This window comes from Anguilla rostrata, chromosome 18, assembly GCF_018555375.3.
Source record: "Anguilla rostrata isolate EN2019 chromosome 18, ASM1855537v3, whole genome shotgun sequence".
NCBI lineage: Eukaryota > Metazoa > Chordata > Actinopteri > Anguilliformes > Anguillidae > Anguilla > Anguilla rostrata.
Window position 1 is genome coordinate 29,202,635 of NC_057950.1, and position 22,187 is coordinate 29,224,821.

General features: G+C 47.2%; 1 protein-coding gene across 4 annotated transcripts in view; it reads left to right on the forward strand.

The window, feature by feature from the left end:
- Positions 1 to 22,187, forward strand: part of LOC135244678 (SH3 and PX domain-containing protein 2A-like) — a 109,911-nt gene that overhangs the window by 26,681 nt on the left and 61,043 nt on the right. For all 4 annotated transcript variants that reach the window (XM_064317163.1, XM_064317165.1, XM_064317164.1 and 1 more), the window contains exons 3-5: positions 5,209 to 5,284; positions 10,255 to 10,331; positions 11,979 to 12,070. In XM_064317163.1, the coding sequence (XP_064173233.1) occupies positions 5,209 to 5,284; positions 10,255 to 10,331; positions 11,979 to 12,070 (245 nt within the window). The remainder of the gene's footprint in view (positions 1 to 5,208; positions 5,285 to 10,254; positions 10,332 to 11,978; positions 12,071 to 22,187) is intronic.

Consider the following 22,187-nt stretch of genomic DNA (forward strand, 5'->3'; position numbering starts at 1 on the left):
TGTGTGTGTGTGTGTGCTTGTGCATGTGTGTGTGTGTGTGTGTGTGTGTGAGAGTGTTTGTGTGTGTGTGTGTGTGTAGGTGTGTCTGTGTGGTATGTGGTGTGTGTGTGTGTGTGTGTATTTGTGCGTGTATGTGTGTGTGTGTGTCTGTGTGGTATGTGGTGTGTGTGTGTGTGTGTGTATTTGTGCCTGTATGTGTGTGTGTAAGCAAAGCCACAGTTATGTGCAGACTTTAGTTTTTTGGCAGTTGTGGAGAGCAAGAAGGGTGAAAACATCACAGCGCCCAGAAGGCAAAAATCTACCAGCACTGCACTGGAACCTGACAGTCAGTCTTACTGACCCACACAGAACAGGCGGGGCCCTATTCCCCAGTGGGACAGTGCTGTATAGCCGCGTTTCCACCGCAGTAACTTTACCCCGGAACTAGGAACCTTTTGAGGAACTCAGTGCGTTTCCACCGCAGGAACTAGGGTCTAAATTTAGTTCCGGGGGCTTTATTTTACCCCCAAAAACGTCCCTGCTCGGGGGGTAGTACTTTCCAAAAGTACTGGAACCTTGGGGGTGGGGCGCAAGCGCTGAAAATTTATGATTGGTCGACTACTTGCAGTGTTTTATTTCAACTGCCATGTTTAAAAATGTGCAGCCGCAAACCGATTTATTTTCATAATAACTTCAAATCAAACATGTATGTTATGCGGCGCAGTAGCCTACTTTTGGTTATAGCCTGCCAACGTCTTGGAATTATAACGTGTGCTCTTCTGTTCTTTTCTTGCTTTACTAGTATTCATTTTATAAAATGCTAAGCATTCGTGTTGGGACAGCATATTACGTACCAAAACATTAAAATGGATTCATTCGGATGCTGAATATTTTCTTCCGGATTTTCTTTGTTAGCCCGTTGTAATTGACTCAAAACGTTTGATACAGTTATGTGAGGTATGCGGTAGTTCTGCGTAATTCACATTGGTGATACAGTAAAAGCAAACTGGAAATCACCTTCCGCACTTTTTGTCAGGGTAAAATAACAGGTTAATTCTAGTAATCGTCCCTTTAGCTTTTTCAGACTGCCGTAATTTTACTCTGCCATTCTTCAATTCCACAAAAAGACCAGGAAGACTATGGTCTAATTTATGGTGCATGGTTCGCATCTGGAGGGCACACTTCGCTGCTTGGCTGGCAGTAACTTTGAAGGAAAGCAAACGGTGGCTGTACCACTGCTAATATAAATTTTCACGCAAGTCCGAGTTTTCGTTCTATTCTTGTCATTTTGTGATTAGCCTATATGGAATTGACGATGAGAAAGTAATCGAACGGCAAATTGTTTACAACGTGTGCATGTTTTCTGCTGTTGTTGCCAGTTATATTGGAAATGTGAATGCATTCTGTCGCCTCGGATGTCAAGACATGAAAGTGAATGTTCGCATAAAAACATAATGAATGTGTTTGAGAGGATATATAAAACAGTTACAATCTGACTATTGGCCTGTTATATCCTATTTGTTACATAGCAACGGTGCAAGTTCAACTACCAACGACAGTTTTGCTTGACAACGGTAAAATATGCCCAAACGGCTGCAGAAGAATATTTCAATTCCAGGTGATTAAATCGATAAAAATCAATAAATACAAAAGTAACCATATATAGTCATTGTTGGTAACCCGTTGTATATAAGTGGAATAAACCCCTCCGGGCTGTCCCGGTTATTAGAAAATAATTTAGGCTACTTCGGTGGTAGTATGGGGTTACAGAAGACATCATAGGACAGATGGACCGACGACAACGTCGCTTTTTCATACGTCAGTGGGCTAATTTGCCTAATCTTCGCGGGACTTTAGACCAGACAACAATGGGCTGAAGGAACCTTTTAGTTCCTTGAAAAGTAGTTCCTGGGACTAAAAGTTCCGGGTACTTTTGGTGGAAACACGGCTTATGTGTGGAACAGGCTGGGTCCTATTCCCCAAACGGGACAATGGTGTTTGTTCACCTGGCTCCTCTGGTTGGATGGGGTTGGTTCCAGATGTGTGGGTTTGGTGCTGCTGAGCTCAGCATTTCTCTGCACACAGAGCACATCTGGATCAGAGTGCCGTTTGGATGCAGCCTTGTTTATTTTCTGTAGCGCATATGAATGATTTATGAGACGGGGAAATGTAAGCATGATGCTGTACTGACACAGACAGGCACAGAGAGTACACACACACACACACACACACGGACACACACACACACACACACACACGGACACACTCACACATACACACACACACACACGGACACACACAAACACACACACACGGACACACTCACACATACACACACACACACGGACACACGCACACACACACACACACACACGGACACACTCACACACACATGGACACACGCACACACACACACACACATGGACACACTCACACATACACACACACACACACACACACACACATTCACACACACACACACACAATGGACACACACACACTCACACACACACACACACACACACGCACACACACATGCACACGCACACACCCACACACACACACACACACACACACGCACACACCCACACACATACACACCCCCCCCCACACACACACACACAAACACATATGCACACACACAGACACACATGCACATTCACACACACACACACACACACACACACAAGCACACAAACACACACACATGCACAACCACATATGTACTCACACAGACACACATGCACACTCACACACACACCTTTTTAACCTGATAAAAATTTATGTTACCTATGCCCTAAAGCTTGCTTGCAGAAGATGCTGACTAAACCAGATATTAGATTTCATCTTGCATAAATTTGATAGCATATTGCGAAGTGGGAGGCAATGTCTGGCTTCCAGCGCTCTGTTGAAATGATTACTGGTGATGTCATCTTTTTGTGGGTTACTGGTGATGTCATCCTTTTTGGTCACCCAGGAATCAAAGTGTCTGCAGTCTGGTGGTTGCATACACAGTATACTGAGTCTTTGTAATTACAGGACGTATTACAGCAGTTTACAGGAGGAGCCGTTCGCCGTGCTAAATCAAGTTCACGACCTCCACAGTCTGCCTGCACCAAGTGTGTGTGTGTGTGTGTGTGTGAGACTGAATTTCCAGCCCTGAACTCTGGATTTATTAGTTTGCAGTTGAAAGGTTTTTAGACCGTATTTTTGCAGATGCTGAATGTTTCTCCATAGAGTCCAGCTTGTGCTAGTAGTGAGAGTCTTTACTGACTGAGCCGCTCTATAGGGCCCAGCCTGCGCTCGCAGTGAGAGTCTTTACTGACTGAGCCGCTCTATAGGGCCCAGCCTGCGCTCGCAGTGAGAGTCTTTACTGACTGAGCCGCTCTATAGGGCCCAGCCTGCGCTCGCGGTGAGAGTCTTTACTGACTGAGCCGCTCTATAGGGCCCAGCCTGCGCTCGCGGTGAGAGTCTTTACTGACTGAGCCGCTCTATAGGGCCCAGCCTGCGCTCGCGGTGAGAGTCTTTACTGACTGAGCCGCTCTATAGGGCCCAGCCTGCGCTCGCGGTGAGAGTCTTTACTGACTGAGCCGCTCTATAGGGCCCAGCCTGCGCCGCGGTGAGATCTTTACTGACTGAGCCGCTCTATAGGCCAGCTCCCGAGCTCTGCTGCTCTGGTGCGTGGTGAGAGTCTTTACTGACTGAGCCGCTCTATAGGGCCCAGCCTGCACTTGTAGTGAGAGTCTTTACTGACTGAGCCGCTCTATAGGGCCCAGCCTGCGCTCGTGGTGAGTCTTTACTGACTGAGCCGCTCTATAGGGCCCAGCCTGCGCTCGTGGTGAGTCTTTACTGACTGAGCCGCTCTATAGGGCCCAGCCTGCGCTCGCGGTGAGAGTCTTTACTGACTGAGCCGCTCTATAGGGCCCATGGAGCATATGTTTAGCAGTCATGCTGATTCATATGTGTGACGGACATGTTTGTTCTGCTCTCTTCTTGTGAAATGGACCGGTATCTTTTGGTCATGAGGTCCGGTGAAATGGGGACTTGTTTCACAAATACATTGTACTTTCATATACTGAAATAAAAAATGCAACGATCCCAAAGTTATTTCAACAAACATACCATATTATTTCAGCTTACATATATTGCAAAATATTATTCAAAAATCACTACTGAAATATGCAGTGGGGACCAAAACTCTGAGGACACTACCGTTTTGATTGTTTTCATTACTTGTCTCGGGCTCACACAATAGTGATGATCTGTTTATACTTCTTATTCAAGAATACCTGCTTTTTTCAAGATCATGAATTAAAACATTATTTATTGAGGGTCAAAAATTGTTGGTACTTGGTGTGTCCACCTTTCACCTTGATTTACTGCCTTCACTCTGCTTGGTATTGATTCCACCAGCTTATGCAGCACCCCATCTTCCATTTCACCCCAGCACTTTCTCAACACTTCCCACCCCATCTTCCATTTCACCCCAGCACTTTCTCAACACTTCCCACCCCATCTTCCATTTCACCCCAGCACTTTCTCAACACTTCCCACCCCATCTTCCATTTCACCCAGCACTTTCTCAACACTTCCCACCCATCTTCCATTCGCCCCAGCACTTTCTCAACACTTCCCACCCCATCTTCCATTTCACCCCAGCACTTTCGCAAAACTTCCCACCCATCGTCCATTTCACCCCAGCATTTTAACTTCCCGCACTTCCATTTCACCCCAGCACTTTCTCAACACTTCCCACCCCATCTTCCATTTCGCCCCAGCACTTTCTCAACACTTCCCACCCCAGCTTCCATTTCACCCCAGCACTTTCTCAACACTTCCCACCTCATCTTCCATTTCACTCCAGTAATTTCTCAACACCTCCCATAGATGATCTTCTGATGTTAGTTGATGTTTGATGTCTGGCCTTTTCCCTCTTCAGCTGCTCCCACAGATGTTCGATTGGGTTCAGGTCCAGTGACTGTGGTTGGAATGCCATTCTAAGCAGCTCCCCTTGCTCTCAATAATGTATTCCTGAATAAGAAGTGTGATTGGAGTTTCCTAATTGTATTTTTCCTTAATAAATAATATAAACAACCAGGATTTGGTAGTGTCCTTATATTTTCCAAAAAGTCCACATATTCAAAATATATTCTCATATTTTCTGTAAGAGGAATCTTTGATTTGGGTAAGCTGTACTTAACTACTGATTTCCTTTTTCGTGTTTTCCAGATGCAGATTCTTGACAAGTTTCCAATCGAGGGAGGGCAGAAGGATCCCAAGCAGAGGATCATCCCCTTCCTGCCAGGTGAGTCTGCCCACCATCTTGGACACGGACTGACCTCAAGCTTAGCATAGCATAATGGAGCCCTGCTTGTTCCTCCCGGGTTGCAGGTTTGATTCCCAGATGGGGCACTGCTGTTGTATTTTGTAAGGCACTATTTTACCCCATGTTCCTCCCACATTGTAAGGACAGTTGCACTGGCACATTCAGGATTTGAGCCCGAGCCATGGGGCCTGTTCGTGCTCGTTTGTAGAACAGTGCCTTCACGAGATGAACCACCCAGCAGCCCTTGCTGCTGTACTCTTGAGTGAGGTGCTTAATCCAAACTGCTTCAGTAAATATCCAGCTGCGTAAATGGCCTGTATGTAAAAAGCATGTCAGGTGTGCTCCTGATAAGAGCTGCTGCTAACTGGCTGAAGTGTAAAATGTTTATGTGAGCAGATAACATTCGAGTCAGCAAAAAATGGCTCCCTGGCGGCCAACTGCCAACGGCCCAGAGACACACTCCAGGCCTCTGTTTAGACCCAGAAAAAGTGCCTTTGTTTTCGTCTCAGCCCCCTATCAGGGAACGCGCTTGGACACTGCTATCTTGCTGATGGGGGCAGAGAGACAGCAGCATGAGGTCTTGGCTGTTGCAGCTGCTTTTTGCAGTTTCATACAGTTTTTATTGATTGTTTTATGATTCTATGGTTTTGATTCAAAGGTATTTCCTCAGGGTTTTGAGGTAACTGACAGGAAGTAGAGGGTATACACTGGTTCTATGATTTAGATTCTACGGTTTTCATGGGTTGAGGAAACTGACAGGAAGTAGAGGGTATACTCTCGTTCTGTGATTTGGATTCCATGGTCTTCAAGGGTTGATGTAGTTGACAGCAAGGGTATAATAGGGTATAAGTGGGTGGACCACCAGTTTTGTATAAACAGTTCACTTATCTGATGTTATGGGTTTGTCTCAGTCAGCAGTTTGTGTGATGTCGCCGTGGATGTGTTCTGCTAGCCCCAGGCAGTGAAACCCCGTGCTTTCCCCCGGTCTCGTGCGTCACAGACAGTCGGCAGCTGATGTATTTGCAGAGCTGTGACACTGCTGGCTGTGAATGAGATTTTTCCAGATTAATTACACCTCGGGCTCAACACCAAGGCGTCGGAGACGGTGGCTTTCGGCCTTGGCGACGGGCTTCCCTCTGTTTAGCGTTGTTTATGTTCTGCGTTAGCCTCTCTCTGGAGTGCTTACCTCACGGCCTCTCAGAAGTAAACAGTCTGTTCTGACCGAGACTGTGCCTGACGCCGCTGTTCCTTTCAATACGGTGTGTGTGTGTGAGTGTGTGTGTCACACGCTGAGTGTGAGTGTGTGTGTGTGTGTGTGTGTCACATGATCAGTGTGAGTGTGTGTGTGTGTGTGTGTCACACGGTCAGTGTGAGTGTGTGTGTGTGTGTGTCACACGGTCAGTGCGAGTGTGTGTGTGTCTTACGCTCAGTGTGAGTGTGTGTGTGTGTGTGTGTGTCTTACACTCAGTGTGTGTGTGTGTCACGCTCAGTGTGAGTGTGTGTGTGTGTGTGTGTGTCTCACGGTCAATGTGTGTGTGTGTCTTACGCTCAGTGTGATTGTATGTGTGTGTGTGTCACATGCTCAGTGTGAGTGTGTGTGTGTGTGTGTGTATGTGTGCGTCACAAGCTCAGTGTGAGTGTGTGTGTGTGTCCTGGCTGGGCTTCTCTAACCCTGTCTCTGGGACACGTCAGCTGAAGAAACCAGCAGAACTCACTTCCCCACATCCCATTCTGTGTGATCTGGCCCGAGATTCATTCAAGATTTGGCCTTGACTTTAATTCATGATGATGAGATTAAGAGCTTTCTTAATTAAAGTTAATATTTATTACCTACAAACACAGTTTGACAGTTTGGTGACAGATGAGTGTGAGTGTGTGAAACTTGGATTTGTGGAGAAACACTTGTCTAATTATGTATAATGATGATTATGTCTAATCATAGTTTGATTTATTCCAGGATTTGGTGAGTCAACTCACAGTGTGGGCTGTTCGGGCGTATGGCTGATTGATGGGCTGTTTGGGCGTATGGCTGATGGGCTGTTTGGGCGTATGGCTGATTGATGGGCTGTTTGGGCGTATGGCTGATTGATGGGCTGTTTGGGCGTATGGCTGATGGGCTGTTTGGGCGTATGGCTGATTGATGGGCTGTTTGGGCGTATGGCTGATGGGCTGTTTGGGCGTATGGCTGAGGGCTGTTTGGATGGCTGATGGGCTGTTTGGGCGTATGGCTGATTGTTGGCTGTTTGGGCGTATGGCTGATTGATGGGCTGTTTGGGCGTATGGCTGATTGATGGGCTGTTTGGGCGTATGGCTGATTGGTTGGCTGTTTGGGCGTATGGCTGATTGATGGGCTGTTTGCGCGTATGGCTGATTGGTTGGCTGTTTGGGCGTATGGCTGATTGGTGGGCTGTTTGGCGTATGGCTGATTGGTGGGCTGTTTGGGCGTATGGCTGATTGGTTGGCTGTTTGGGCGTATGGCTGATTGGTTGGCTGTTTGGGCGTATGGCTGATTGGTTGGCTGTTTGGGCGTATGGCTGATTGATGGGCTGTTTGGGCGTATGGCTGATTGATGGGCTGTTTGGGCGTATGGCTGATTGATGGGCTGTTTGGGCGTATGGCTGATTGATGGGCTGTTTGGGCGTATGGCTGATTGATGGGCTGTTTGGGCGTATGGCTGATTGGTTGGCTGTTTGGGCGTATGGCTGATTGTGGCTGTTTGGGCGTATGGCTGATTGATGGGCTGTTTGGGCGTATGGCTGATGAGGCTGTTTGGGCGTATGGCTGATTGATGGCTGTTTGGGCGTATGGCTGATTGGGCTGTTTGGGCGTATGGCTGATTGATGGGCTGTTTTGGCGTATGGCTGATGGGCTGTTTGGGCGTATGGCTGATTGATGGGCTGTTTGGGCGTATGGCTGATTGATGGGCTGTTTGGCGTATGGCTGATTGATGGGCTGTTCGGGCGTATGGCTGATGGGCTGTTTGGGCGTATGGCTGATTGATGGGCTGTTTGGGCGTATGGCTGATGGGCTGTTTGGGCGTATGGCTGATTGATGGGCTGTTTTGGCGTATGGCTGATGGGCTGTTTGGGCGTATGGCTGATTGATGGGCTGTTTGGGCGTATGGCTGATTGGTGGGCTGTTTGGGCGTATGGCTGATTGATGGGCTGTTTGGGCGTATGGCTGATTGATGGGCTGTTTGGCGTATGGCTGATTGATGGGCTGTTTTGGCGTATGGCTGATTGATGGGCTGTTTTGGCGTATGGCTGATGGGCTGTTTGGGCGTATGGCTGATGGGCTGTTTGGCGTATGGCTGATTGATGGGCTGTTTGGGCGTATGGCTGATGGGCTGTTTGGGCGTATGGCTGATGGGCTGTTTGGGCGTATGGCTGATTGATGGGCTGTTTGGGCGTATGGCTGATTGATGGGCTGTTTTGGCGTATGGCTGATGGGCTGTTTGGGCGTATGGCTGATTGGTGGGCTGTTTGGGCGTATGGCTGATAATTGTGAATGAAATCAAAGCTCACTGTCCCTTGCAGATTCAGGCTGGTCAGTAAAACTGTTTTCTGTGTGGGTTTGTACAAACCTTACAGTCAGGAAGACTTGTTTAGTCTTCCTTTAAGACCTCTTGCACAAATCTCTTCACCATAACCTTTGCTGTTAAACACCAAAGTGTTCAAAGTTGCTGAAATGATGGAAACTAACGGTCAAAATTACAGACGGGGGACGTGGTTACAGGAGCTCATGGTGAGCGGTGAGGGTTGTAAATCCAAATAGCTGCCGGTGAAAACTCACAAAGGTTGGGTTTAATGCCCGTTTCGAATTTTATAACCCCAGGAGTGAGACGTTGCTTTTGAAAGGGAGCGGTTTATGTGTTCTCTTCGGAAGTGCCCAGTGACATTGAGACAGGCGGCACAAATCTTCACGTCCACCAAAACCAGGCCTGAGTTTTACTGACTGTGTGCAGAAGCTTTAACCTCCCACAAGAAGCATGTACATCTCATATACAGACTGTACAGTGCTGGCCTCTGAACATGCACTATATTACATGTGATGATAAACCTTTACCATCATATGTCTGGAAACAATCTTGCAGTAACAGGAACAGACAAACAGGGCCTCTAACAACTCATAAAAATGCTGTCCAAAGCCATTCCTTTTTAGCTTGTTTTCCTGGACGTCCTCCTCAGGCAGTTTTCCAGTATAAAAATGAGACCGTGCTGAGCAGACTCAACCAGATGCTGACTTTATTTCCTTCAGTTTCCTGCCTAATCTGAAGCAGCGCTTTGGTTAGCTCTTACACCCTCAGTCCTGCAGAGACCCTCGCTCTGGGCGTACTTTTAAAAGGATGACAAACTGTGCGGTGTGTGATGTGGAGCGTGACTAATTAAGTATTTGATGTTATCAAATGCTGGCACTGTGCAGATATATGTAGCCAGAGCACAGTTTTTTGTTTATTCATTTACTTATGTATTTTTTTGTTGTAGTTTTTGACGCCTGTGACTGCAGTCCAACGGCGTTTTATGTTGCGGAAGAGGAGAATGTTACTTGAATGCACTATTGTGCAATTGTCTGAAGAATGCCAAGTCAGAGAGTGTGCCATTGAGTTTTGCACAAGGAATGTGTGTTGTGTGCATGATGCGCTACAAATCCTCAAGTTGGAAAAGCTCAAGCTGTCAGTTGCAGTTATCTTTATCACACTCAACTGCCACCTGGTGGCTGTTTGAGACATGTCATAAAATATTTGTTTGCAAAATAAGGGATACTTCGGGGTACTATTACTGAACTGCAGTGTATATGATTTGTGCTGTTATTATATAGTCCCATATTATATTTCTTAAATGGAGCAGCTGCTGTATTTTAATAATTTTATCAAATGTCTGGTTGTAATTGTATTTATTCACTGATGGTGAAGACTCATTCAAAGCATTCCGTTTTTGCTTCTCTCACAGGGAAAGTCCTGTTCCGTCGGAGCCACGTCAGAGACGTAGCCATGAAGCGACTGCGGCACCTGGATGACTACTGCAGGGTACAGCGATCCCCGCGCACTTTAAACATGAGTCACACTAATGTGTGAATGAGAGGGGGACAGGCTGGAGTTTATGAGTCAGTGAATCAGTCAGGAGGCTCACTGCCCAGTACACATTACAGCTGACCATAGTCGTGTGATTCAGTGATTCAGTGATTCGCATTTTTTAATTCAGGCAAACGTGACTCCATGCTTTATGTTAGGAGGCAAAAAAACGAATAAGAAGAATAAAGCTCTCCTATTTCCTTGGCCCACAGTACAATGACATAGGAAAATGTCAGCAGGAAGTGTGGCCTGGTTTCAGTCAACATCCTTATCTGTGACTTGCATGTATAGCAAGCGTTTTTCTTACTGAACACATCATGGTGAGTTCACAGTCACCAAACACAAACTGGCCAAACTATGCTCATGAAGGAGAAAAAAAAATAACAGCAGCTATTTGTGTTTATTGAATATAGGCCTGGATTTTTTTGTGGCATGTGGAAGAATAAGGAGAGTTTTGAGAGAACAGGCTGTGAGTGATATCTCAGGCACCGGAACACACAGGAAGCAGAGCGTCTCTCTGCGGCTCTCACTTCCTGTGGGGAGCGAGCGGAGATAGTCCTCTCAGGAAAGGGGGGGAAAGACCGGGGATAAGTGGAGCGTGTGGTGTGGTGACAGGAATAAGCTGGTGAGAAAAACTGAAATGGAGTCCGCTGGAGAATTCTCCTTCTGAGCTGAACTCAGCGACCCCGATGTTCAGTAAAAGCAGAAAAGGGCCGTTTGGAGTTCGCTAATCGCTAAATCACTAAGGATACGCTGGGCGTCCTACTTAGCCTTAGCAATGATCTCAGATATCTATGTCTGTTTTCTATTTGAACCGCCAAGTTCAGTGAAAGAGCACCACGGTTCCTCATGTTTTCCCAGAAAATGTCAACATGTACATTTGTTTCTTCATCTTGAACTGAACTCCGTTCATATCTCTGCGTCTGTGAGCGTGGCCCAGGCAGATGTGTAAAGCCCTTGGAACTGTGCTTTCCTCCAGAGCTGAAGCTGCTAGCGAACGCGTCTGTCTTATCGCTCGCACGCCGTCTTTTCCTCTCTTCTCCTCCCCCGGGAGGCTCGCCCTCTTTCCTCTCCTCCCTGCGTCTTCGCGACTTCCCCCTCTTCCTGTAGACACGGAGCTGGGGTCTCCTCGCGGCCAATCACACGTGACTTTGCAGAGTCAGCCGTGAACAAACAGCGACGGCGACCCCAGCCCGCCTGTGACAGGGGGACCAGACGTCCTCTTTCTCATGCACGCCTGCTCTTTCTGCGGCCCAACGTATCTGTCTGGGCGCCATTTATTGATTTCTACAAATGTTCGATTCAGGTTTGCCGTTCCATAGACTGCATAATTTAAATAATCGAATAGCTTGCTAACAGGTTCACAACGCCCGCCCACCCCTGTCCTCTGTTTTTGAAAAACATAAAATCTGGTGACCCTGGCCTGTAGACATGTAGGCCTTCAGCTGTACGTGATGCGTACTCTCCCAAAACTGCGCAGCTCAGCTGGGGGACGTCCCATTAGAGGAAGGGCAGCTGACGAGGAGAGCGTTCGGCCCCCGTTTAACTCTGTCAGAGTTGATGTGACACTGAAGCTCTGCGCTGTCTGCGCTCCTCCCGCAGGCCCTGGTGAGGCTGCCGCCGCGGATCTCCCAGAGCGAGGAGGTGCTGCGGTTCTTCGAGACGAAGGCCGAGGACCTCAACCCCCCGAAAGAGTGAGTGTCACCTTCGCTCTGCCGACCTCCTGCAGAGCAGTTTGCCACGACATCACAAAACATTACATTACATTGCAGGCATTTGCAGTAGCAGACACTCTTATCCAGAGCAACTTACACAACTTTCTCTTGGCATTCACATTTCATCCATTTATACAGCTGGATGTATACTGAAGCAATGCAAGTTAAGCACCTTACTCAAGGCTACGACGGCAGTGTCCTACCGGGGAATCGAACCTGTGACCTGTAGGTTACAGAACCAGCTCCTTACCCATTATGCTACACTGCCGCCCTTAACACCGCGCACCAGGTCTGAACCCCATCCCATCTACTCTGAGTCTAAGTGGTGTGTTCATCGTAACAGAGCGAGCTACAGGAGGCACCTTCTCCACCCCTAGCAGAAAGTGTTTCAGTCTAATAGTTGTCTGACAGCCAGCAGCTCAGCAAGATCCGGGTCCATTCCGTTCATGGACGGAACAATTCTCAACGGTGTTCTGTGATCATTTTTCACTAAATGAGATGAATTCACTTCAATTAATGTCCTGAATGACCCCACCCTGAGTGACTGAGGGAGGTAGACTGCTGTGAGATTAATGCTATCAGTCCCATGTCCTCCTGTGACACACTCATTCATTCCTGTCCCCAGTAGGGGACACAAGTCTTCTCGTCCTTATTATCTCAAGAGCCTTATATATTACTTTGCTGAAAAATACACTACAGGGGACATTCAGTACAAATGAAATTATATTTATATAAGACACTTGTATTACATCAAGAAAATTAAATACTTTTCTGCCGGTCTCAGGGGCATACATGACCTATATTTGGTCCTGTCCTGGTCTTTTTGGGACAAGTTGGCTGATATCACTGATCTGATTTAAACAATGTAAGGGCTGTTGCTGCTGGCTGGTTTGTAACTATTAAGAATATTTAATTCAGTTGAGATTAATTTAAAATCGCAACTGAATAAAATATTCTTAAGTTCTTATTCAGAAATGCTCTTATTCTTAATAAGTTCCTGTTCCTCTAAGTACTTGCACTGTGCACTACAGGAGGATTAGAGTACTAGTCATTTGGAGACGAAGATTTATTACGTAGTTTATTACGTAAATAACGTGGTCTTTCCGCATTAACCAAATCAGCAGTGTGACCATACAGTGGCCTGCCAATCCAAAGTAAACATCTATTAAAGGCTATCCGATCTTCAGCTCTCGTGTTAGGAAATGACCTGCTTTATATCAAGAGGAAATGTTATTGTTCACCTTGTTTATGAACTTGAGAAAGTAAGTATGAATTTTAAATCTTATGACTTAGTAACTCTGGGTCTTTAAATCAGCAGCGTACAGTTCTGTTTGTTCGCTGAATTGTTGCGTTATTCGTAGCTGGTTGTGCTAGTCGTGTGTGTCGGTGCTGTGCTAGTCGTGTGTGTTGGTGCTGTGCTAGGCCTGTGTGTCGGTGCTGGGGTATTTGTTTGTGTCGGTGCTGTGCTAGTCGTTTGTGTTGGTGCTGTGCTAGGCCTGTGTGTCGGTGCTGGGGTATTTGTTTGTGTCGGTGCTGTGCTGGTCGTTTGTGTCGGTGCTGGGGTATTTGTTTGTGTCGGTGCTGTGCTAGTCGTTTGTGTCGGTGCTGGGGTATTTGTTTGTGTCGGTGCTGTGCTAGTCGTTTGTGTCGGTGCTGTGCTAGTCGTTTGTGTCGGTGCTGTGCTAGTCGTTTGTGTCGGTGCTGTGCTAGTCGTTTGTGTCGGTGCTGTGCTAGTCGTGTGTGTCGGTGCTGTGCTAGGCCTGTGTGTCGGTGCTGTGCTAGGCCTGTGTGTCGTTGCTGTGCTAGTCGTGTGTGTCGGTGCTGTGCTAGGCCTGTGTGTCGGTGCTGTGCTAGGCCTGTGTGTCGTTGCTGTGCTAGGCCTGTGTGTCGTTGCTGTGCTAGTCGTTTGTTTCGGTGCTGTGCTAGGCCTGTGTGTCGGTGCTGTGCTAGACGTTTGTGTCAGTGCTGTGCTAGTCGTTTGTGTCGGTGCTGTGGTAGTCGTTTGTGTCGGTGCTGTGCTAGTCGGTGCTGTGCTAGTCGTTTGTGTCGGTGCTGTGCTAGGTTTGTGTCGGTGCTGTGCTAGTCGGTGCTGTGCTAGTCGTTTGTGTCGGTGCTGTGCTAGTCGTTGTGTCGGTGCTGTGCTAGTCGGTGCTGTGCTAGTCGTTTGTGTCGGTGCTGTGCTAGTCGTTTGTGTCGGTGCTGGGTAGTCGTTTGTGTCGGTGCTGTGCTAGTCGGTGCTGTGCTAGTCGTTTGTGTCGGTGCTGTGCTAGTCGTTTGTGTCGGTGCTGGGGTAGTCGTTTGTGTCGGTGCTGTGCTAGTCGGTGCTGTGCTAGTCGTTTGTGTCGGTGCTGTGCTAGTCGTTTGTGTCGGTGCTGTGCTAGTCGTTTGTGTCGGTGCTGTGCTAGTCGTTTGTGTCGGTGCTGTGCTAGTCGGTGCTGTGCTAGTCGTTTGTGTCGGTGCTGTGCTAGTCGTTTGTGTCGGTGCTGTGCTAGTCGTTTGTGTCGGTGCTGTGCTAGTCGTTTGTGTCAGTGCTGTGCTAGTCGTTTGTGTCAGTGCTGGGGTACAGCACAGCCCTCTATCAGGCGGTGCTCTGGAGCGGTAAAGTGGGGGGTGGACCCAGCCCCACCCCGTTATTAACCTCAGCCTGATTAATCGTGTCCTGGCCTGGGCTGTTTGATTGCCTCTCACACCGCCTCCCCTGTCCGCTCATTGTCCCCCTCCTGATGCCCTGCCATTTTTCAGAAGCGCCGCGCGCGTGTCACTTCCTCCCGTCCGGGGCCTTACATCAGACAGACAATGGGCCTGATGTGGACATTAGCGGCCCGCGCGCGGAATTAGCCTGCCGGCGGTTAGCGGTAAATCAGGCCGCGCTCTGGGCTGGGCGGGTCACGCGGGGTGCAGGCTTTTATCAGAGCCCCGCTGCTCTGCCGAAAACCTCAGCCAGGGAGGGGTTACTGCTCATACCCACCTGCGTTACCAATCACACTGCTTTAGCCTCGCACTTCTCTTACTGTGTGTGTGTGTGTGTGAGTGTGTGTGTGTGTGTGTGTGTGTGTGTGTGTGTGTGTGTGCATGTGTATGTATGAGAGCATGTGTGTGTGTGTGTGTGTGTGTGTGTGTGTGCGTGCATGTGTATGTATGAGAGCATGTGTGTGTGTGCACAAAGACATACACACACACACATGCACACACACACATGCTCTCATACACACACACACACACACACACACGCTTGCACACACACACATGCACACACACTACAGTAGAGGATGAGTGTATTTGGTTCCTTGCTCTTCCCCTCCCTTTCAGCCAAAATGGATATTCTTTAAAATTCTGCTCTATTTTGGCATTAAAACCAGTCAGTGTGCTGCAAGAGTCCGTGTGAACTTAATTGGAAGGCATAATGAAATTAAAAAGAAGCATGTCATATATGTGTGTATCTGAGAAAATGAAGTGGTTTCACATTCTATAACTGCAACAACATTTTTCCGAAAATAATATTCTTGTCCGGTAGCAGGAACCTTTTACACAAAAAGTTCCTAAAAAGGTACAAATAGTTGTCACTGGTGTAGCACCCTATAGGTGCATAAAATAGTTTTTTATTATCATTTACAGCATTTTTGCTTGTAAAGGCTGGTTATTATCATTCAGACGTACATTATTGTACGTTTAGGCTACATGTGGGAAATTTGTTCCTTAAAGAACACAAATGTATCTTACCTGCACCTTTATTTCTGAGCGTGTATGACATGAGGCAGGTATTTGCTTCTCCTTGTGAAAGGGCCAGAGAGTGAATGGTTTATGCGCATGTGTTTAAAACAAAGCCTGTACGGGATAATGATAATCTGGAAACTCCAGAGTTTACACTGATGGGTTGCTTGTCTTCCCTTGGTGTGATCGATACAAGGCAGGCAAATCAATATTTCATATGCATAACCTCTATGTGATTATCGATTTTTTGTTTTCCACACTGCAATTCAGCTGTCCACCTGCGTAGGCTTCTTCGTGAAACAAGCGGGAAGTAAAACGATTTTTTTCTCTCAGCTTGTCCGATAAAACTGGGAGGACGCCTTGTTTCACAGGACGATAATAACCGTGGATTTATATCATTAGTTTTTACATTTTGGAGTTAGTATCGGTTGCAATGCTGAGTTACAGTCCCCCTGCTTCATTCCCCGGGCCCGGAGCCTCACGATCGAAGTGAGTGGCGCGTTCGGGCCGTGTGAAGCGCCTCCTGATGAGGGAGAGGGAAGCTGCTGATGTTTCTCATATTTAAGAAATGACCGAGCTAGCATGGGTTCAGTCTGGGTTCACTGCCTGGTCTGTTGCTGACTGAGCGGTGTTTAACTGGCTGGGACGCGGTACAGAACTCATATGATGCATACGCACAGGCTCTGATGAAAAACCCGAGGCTGAAACCCGGCCTCCTCATCAGAGATGGAGGAGAAGGAGAGCTGGAAGAGTCTCACTCAGAGACATCTTTCCAGACCACAGAGTAACCGGGATTACACCAGATCGCACCTCACGCTTTAAAGGCCACAGAATGAAAGTCTGGGGGCCGATGGACGTACATCATATCTTCTATGGTTTTGTTCCGTTTAGGCTTTAGGGTTTCAGGGAGGCTTACGGTGGGTTGGAGTCTATTGGACTCTATGGTTGACGAGCGAGGGAAAGCAGACTGGCGCTCGAACGCCCGCCAAACAGCCGTGAGATGCGCGGAGCCGCGGAACCTGCGCCTCTCGTCATGAGAGCGAGCGGGAGCTCCGCCCGGCCCTCTGTCATTCCCCAGAGCCACGGCCAGCCAAACAGAACCCGCACACGGCCTTCCTGCCGCTCACCCTTTCAGAATGCCAGAGGTGGTGCGGGGCAGCTCGGGGAAGCGGTGATAGGCAGGGCTTCGGGTATGTGCGGTAAAAGGCCCTAGATATTTACATTTCCGCCTGTGAATCAGCATCCCACACAAACAAACAAATAAATGAGTAAATAAATTATTAATGGAAGTCGGACTTGTTCGCCTTTGGTACAGCGGGAAGGCAGCCTTTTGGGTGCTGGGAGCATATTTTAAATACGGTTTTAGGTTATTTTTTAAATAAGGTTTCGGGTTAAGCAATTCCTTGTCGCACAAGGAACAATATTGTTTCTGAAAGTGAAATCGGTCCGAGCTGAATTTTGGCCGCCGGCGTGCTATGTTGTAAAATAGCATTCCCTGGAAGTGTGTCAGAGGGAGAGGTGAGGCCCCACCGCAGGGGCCTTGGTTGAGAGTCTCTACGAGAGTCCATCTTGGCCGAGAGGTCCTCTCACGCCCTGGGCCTCTGGTCTGTGTTCTCAGCTGCAGCGAAGCTTTAAAACAGCGAGCGCTGCGCTCTGTTCTCCACCGTACTGAAACTGCAGAACCGTGTCCAGCCTCCACACTGTGGAACGCTGGCTCGCAGAAGGGGATTGGGTTAGAGGAATGCCTTCTCTCGGCCACGGTCCTTGAAAAACAAGCGGTAGACCTTGTCTGTTCGTGTGAAAATCACCTTTCGCTTTTCCAGCATAAAAGGAGACATTGAGGAATTGTGTGCATCTGAAAGTAGCAACACACGTCAAGTTATCAGCCTTTACAAATGCTTGCCATGATTTGTGAATGCTCGGCATGGCCAACCAAGGTCTTTTCCTGGGTTGTCTTTTGTTCTGCTATCATTCAGGAAGGCCTTCACCGGTGTTATGTTTGAAGCCTTGGCTTTATAATTGCCAATTTAGAGACTTCTTAAGTTGATGGTATTTGAGTTATGGGCATTGTGGATGAAAGTGGGTGGGTTCATGGCTGTACGAGGCATATCTCAGAAACATACCGTTGTAGTACAACAAGGTCAGACAACACATTTCATTCTGGGAGTATTTCTGTTCAATTCACTGATATCAAAGCATATTCTGTGCGCTGCTTTGGAGATACTTAAAAGTTGCAGCTTGTGTTTGTGATGCAAGTTTTATTCATTTTAATTAAAAAAAGCTTTGCCAGTAGCTCTCTCACATTTTCTTTTCAAGCCATTGTGAAGACGAAGTGAACATTAAGCCATTTTGGATTTCCTCCGTCGGATAATGCAGTTTCCAGTGCACTTGTTAGTGTAAATCTGGTGAGTGTATCTTCAGCGTTCTGGGGAAAACTGGGACTTAGAGTGCAGCTCAGCTTTGAAACGACACGTACACCGCCCGGTTTCTGTGAGTTCCCTTTCCTATGTCAGACGGCCTTATTAGCAACCGTCACCTGGTTTGTAAACCAATTTTGTGTTTTTACCTGCTTCTTTGGCTCCACAGTCCTGGGTTTTAAGGCTGTTCTGAGGGAGGAAGGGCTCTAATTATCGCTATTCTAGTGTGAGAAACCATACACACGCACACACGCACACGCACACACACACACGTGCACACACACACACACACACATGCACACACACACAAACAAATGCATGCACACACACACAAACAAATGCATGCACACTCTCACACACACACATGCACACACACACACACACACACACACACACACAGGGAAGTGTGTCAGTCCTTACTCCTGACTTCAAAGCCCTTTATGTTTCCTGTGGAGCGGACCGCAGTGTTCTGTGCAGACGTCCTGACTCATAGCGGTGTGTTCTGGGGGGCGGGGCAGTAGGGTGTGGGGGGCGCAGTCAGTCAGTAAGAGCGGCAGCCCCCCCCCTCACACCCACTCCCTCATCCTTAGTCACTGCCCGGCAGGTGAGGCAGTTCCCCACACTCATCCACCACAGGCACTCCCCAATTCGTCCCCTCTGCCCATCCCACTTCCGCCTCAAGAACAGGATGAAATAAACTCATCCCTTCTTCCTCAGCTGTGTATGAGTGACTACACCACTGAGGGCTGCAGTACAGAGACAGGGGCAGCTGTTCACTGTGGGGGGGTGGGGGCTTACCAAAAAACGGTTCTGCATTTACTGCATCGCTGAAATATGGAAATATATTATCAGTGCACTGCAATCCTTCACAACATATGGCCAGGATTACTGATTATTTCCACTTTCATTGATTTCAGTAAATTTATTTTTAAAAACGCAACGCTGAGGAACATGTTGGCGTGCGTTCCTACAGAGAGTGTGAGAGAGAGAACTCCACCACGGGCCTGCCGCTGGTCTCTCACACTGAGGCGGGCACTGACTGCTGCCGGTAATTTAGGGGAATTACGCGACTGAAAATGAGGCTGCACTGGAGCATTTCTTTCGCGACCTGGGGGGGGGTGTCTGTCCTGTAAAGGGTGCCGACTGCATATCGCTTTGGCTCGTACTGAAGATAGCATGCTGTAAGGGAGGTACGGCAGCACGTTGTGTGAACGCTGTCTGAAGTGCACCGCTCATGAGCTAACAGGTTCCACCACAAGAGGGAGCTGTCAGCTCCTGCGTGACTGCATTAACATTTTCGCTCTCATCCAAAGGGACCCTGCTTGCATTCTTACACATACAGCCCATGCATACGGCTGGATATTTACTGAAGCACTTCAGGTTGAGTATCTTGCTCAAGGGTACAAGGACAGCACCCCATCTGGGCATTGGGCCTACAAGGCTTAAGTTACAAGTCTAGTTCCCTAAACTTTATGCTGTCACTGCTCTGGTGTTTTATGTGTCAAATTAACACCAGACTGCATTGATGCTACACCTGTTTTCATGTCTAGACAAGGCCAAATCTTCTTAAAAGTGTCTGAGGTTTCTCTTTGTGTGTCCTCTCTGTGAATCACATTGAATTCCATGGATTGTGCGTGGATAGCAATATTTGCTTTTTGTTTCTGTCATCATAGATCTATTTTGTGATACTTTGAGCTGTGTTGGCACTGACAGACGTCTTGCTTGAGAATCAGGTGGGGCCTTGTTGGTAAACTGTGCGCAACTCCCCTCCCTCGAGATTCAACCCAGAGCCTAACTTGTCCTTTCTTTCATGAGTGTCTACAGAAGTAGAAGGAAAAATAAATGTCAGCCTTGCAAATGTAAGAATAGTTTTTCACCACTGACTGTCTGCCAGACACACAGGCAAACGGCAGTGGTGTTGAGGCATGGAGTTTCTCAGCCTGGAAGTGGAGTTTCAGGTGAATCATATAAAAGGGAAGTTTAAATAACGGCAAGCAGCAGCTCCTCAGAGCACAGGATATTTTCTTAGTAATCATCATTATGTACGGCATGTGTGTGTAGTTTATTACTCTTTCAAAGCAATTATACAAATGTACAATTTGGATTTATGGGCCTTTTGGCACCTTCGTAAGTTTAAATAAATTAGTACTGAAATTAAGTGTGACCAATGCTTCTGCTGGGATTGCTCTGCATATTATTGTTATTATAGTTAGTGTTGCTGTTGCTGTTTGAGCTTCGCTACTTTATAATTTACATTGGAAAATAAAGAAAGACCACCAAGCATCAAGATGAACTATGTCCATGTTTTCTGTCCATTGAGTTCAGTGCTTTTATGATTACTATTAACATAAAAGGCTAGCCTTTTTAGTTAACCATTTCTGCATTGAAAATGGTTTCTTAGTTGTTTTTATCCAGTTGTTTAAAAAAAAAAGTTTAATTTAGCGTAGTTTCTCTGATGTGGAAGCACATTGACATTTTACATTTGATGGTGGGATACAGTTTAGCAGCACATGTTACCTTAGTTTCACTATGTTATGGCCTGCGCTTTCCAAAAAAAATAGATAAATAAATAAATAAATAAATAAATAAATAAATAAATAACAATCCAGTATATTTTATCTGTAGATAAACACAAGAAGGGGGCGGGGCCTGAGGCTCCTCTAAACACAGCTGTGGTGAGAGAATCCTCATTAAGGGGCGACATAGCTCAGGAGGTAAGAGCGGTTGTCTGGCAGTCGGAGGGTTGCCCTGGGCAGGTCGAAGTGTCCCTGAGCAAGACACCTGACCCCTAATTGCTCTGGTGAATGCGAGGCATCAATTGTAAAGCGCTTTGGATAAAAGTGCTATATAAATGCAGTCCATTTACCATTAACTGGCCTCTGTTGTGGGCGGGGCTACCCCTAAGCCACACCCCCTCCATTATTTTCTTCCCTGACTGAGAAAAGCGAGCTGCAGCACTAGCAGCGCTATCTGCTTCCCGCCGGGGCATCAGCGTTCCCGGGGAGCGGCGTCTCTTTCGTCTGCTTCGTCTGAAAGATGTTCAGAAAGTCAGGGGTGTTGCAGAGCAGCCCTGTAGCCTCAGAACCAGCCTGGGGAATTAGCACTCAGATCCGGCAAACATCGCTCTGTTTCTCCCTCAGAACAAGCGGATGTTTGCTTGAAAGCTGACTGATGATGATGTGCGAGAGCGCTCTGTGTTTTGTGCCCAATGGGCGATTGGCAGTCATGTGAAAGATGTGATTATGATGTTACTGTAACCCCTGTCTGAGGATGCTTGAGACCACACTCCAGGGATATGAATGCGCTTTAACAAGAAAACACAGCGACGGGATTCTCTTCTCACTGTTTAATTGGCTGTGGAGAAGAAGATTGATAGCAGCACTGAGAGATGCTTGAATTCAAACTCAACTCCAAGCAGATGTGATATAGCGTCCTCCTGAGGCTCAAGGGGTGTTTCTCCTGAAGTGCACTTACTGTAAGTGCTTACAGAGACGGACAGCGATGCTCTGAGAACATTGAGGGACTAGAAGATTCGATCAACACTTAAATTTGATTCCTTGTTTTTTTGTTCTCACAAAAACACTCTTATGAGTTCAGTCACCAGAATTAAATGTGAATTGGAAAAAAAAGCGAAGGAAAAGTGTTGATCAAATTCAGGCCGCCAACCACCAAAATCTCCAAAAGCTGTATTTTATCTAATCCGATTTTACATTTCCTTGCGTTAACTTACCACCTGAACAGAGCAGCTTACCCAGTCGTTATGTAACAAGGCTAGGCGCAGTGTAGAAACATCAGTGTAGATGCAGAAGTCATTTGTAACATCAAGTCAGACACAGTGCACTACTGAAAGACGATGTGATAATAAACAGATTGTCTTGCGTAAGTACAAGAGTGAAGGGGGGGAAGAATTAGGGCAATCAATGGTGAAAGTGCTTTACCATAAATTCTACAGTAACTGACTGGAACTC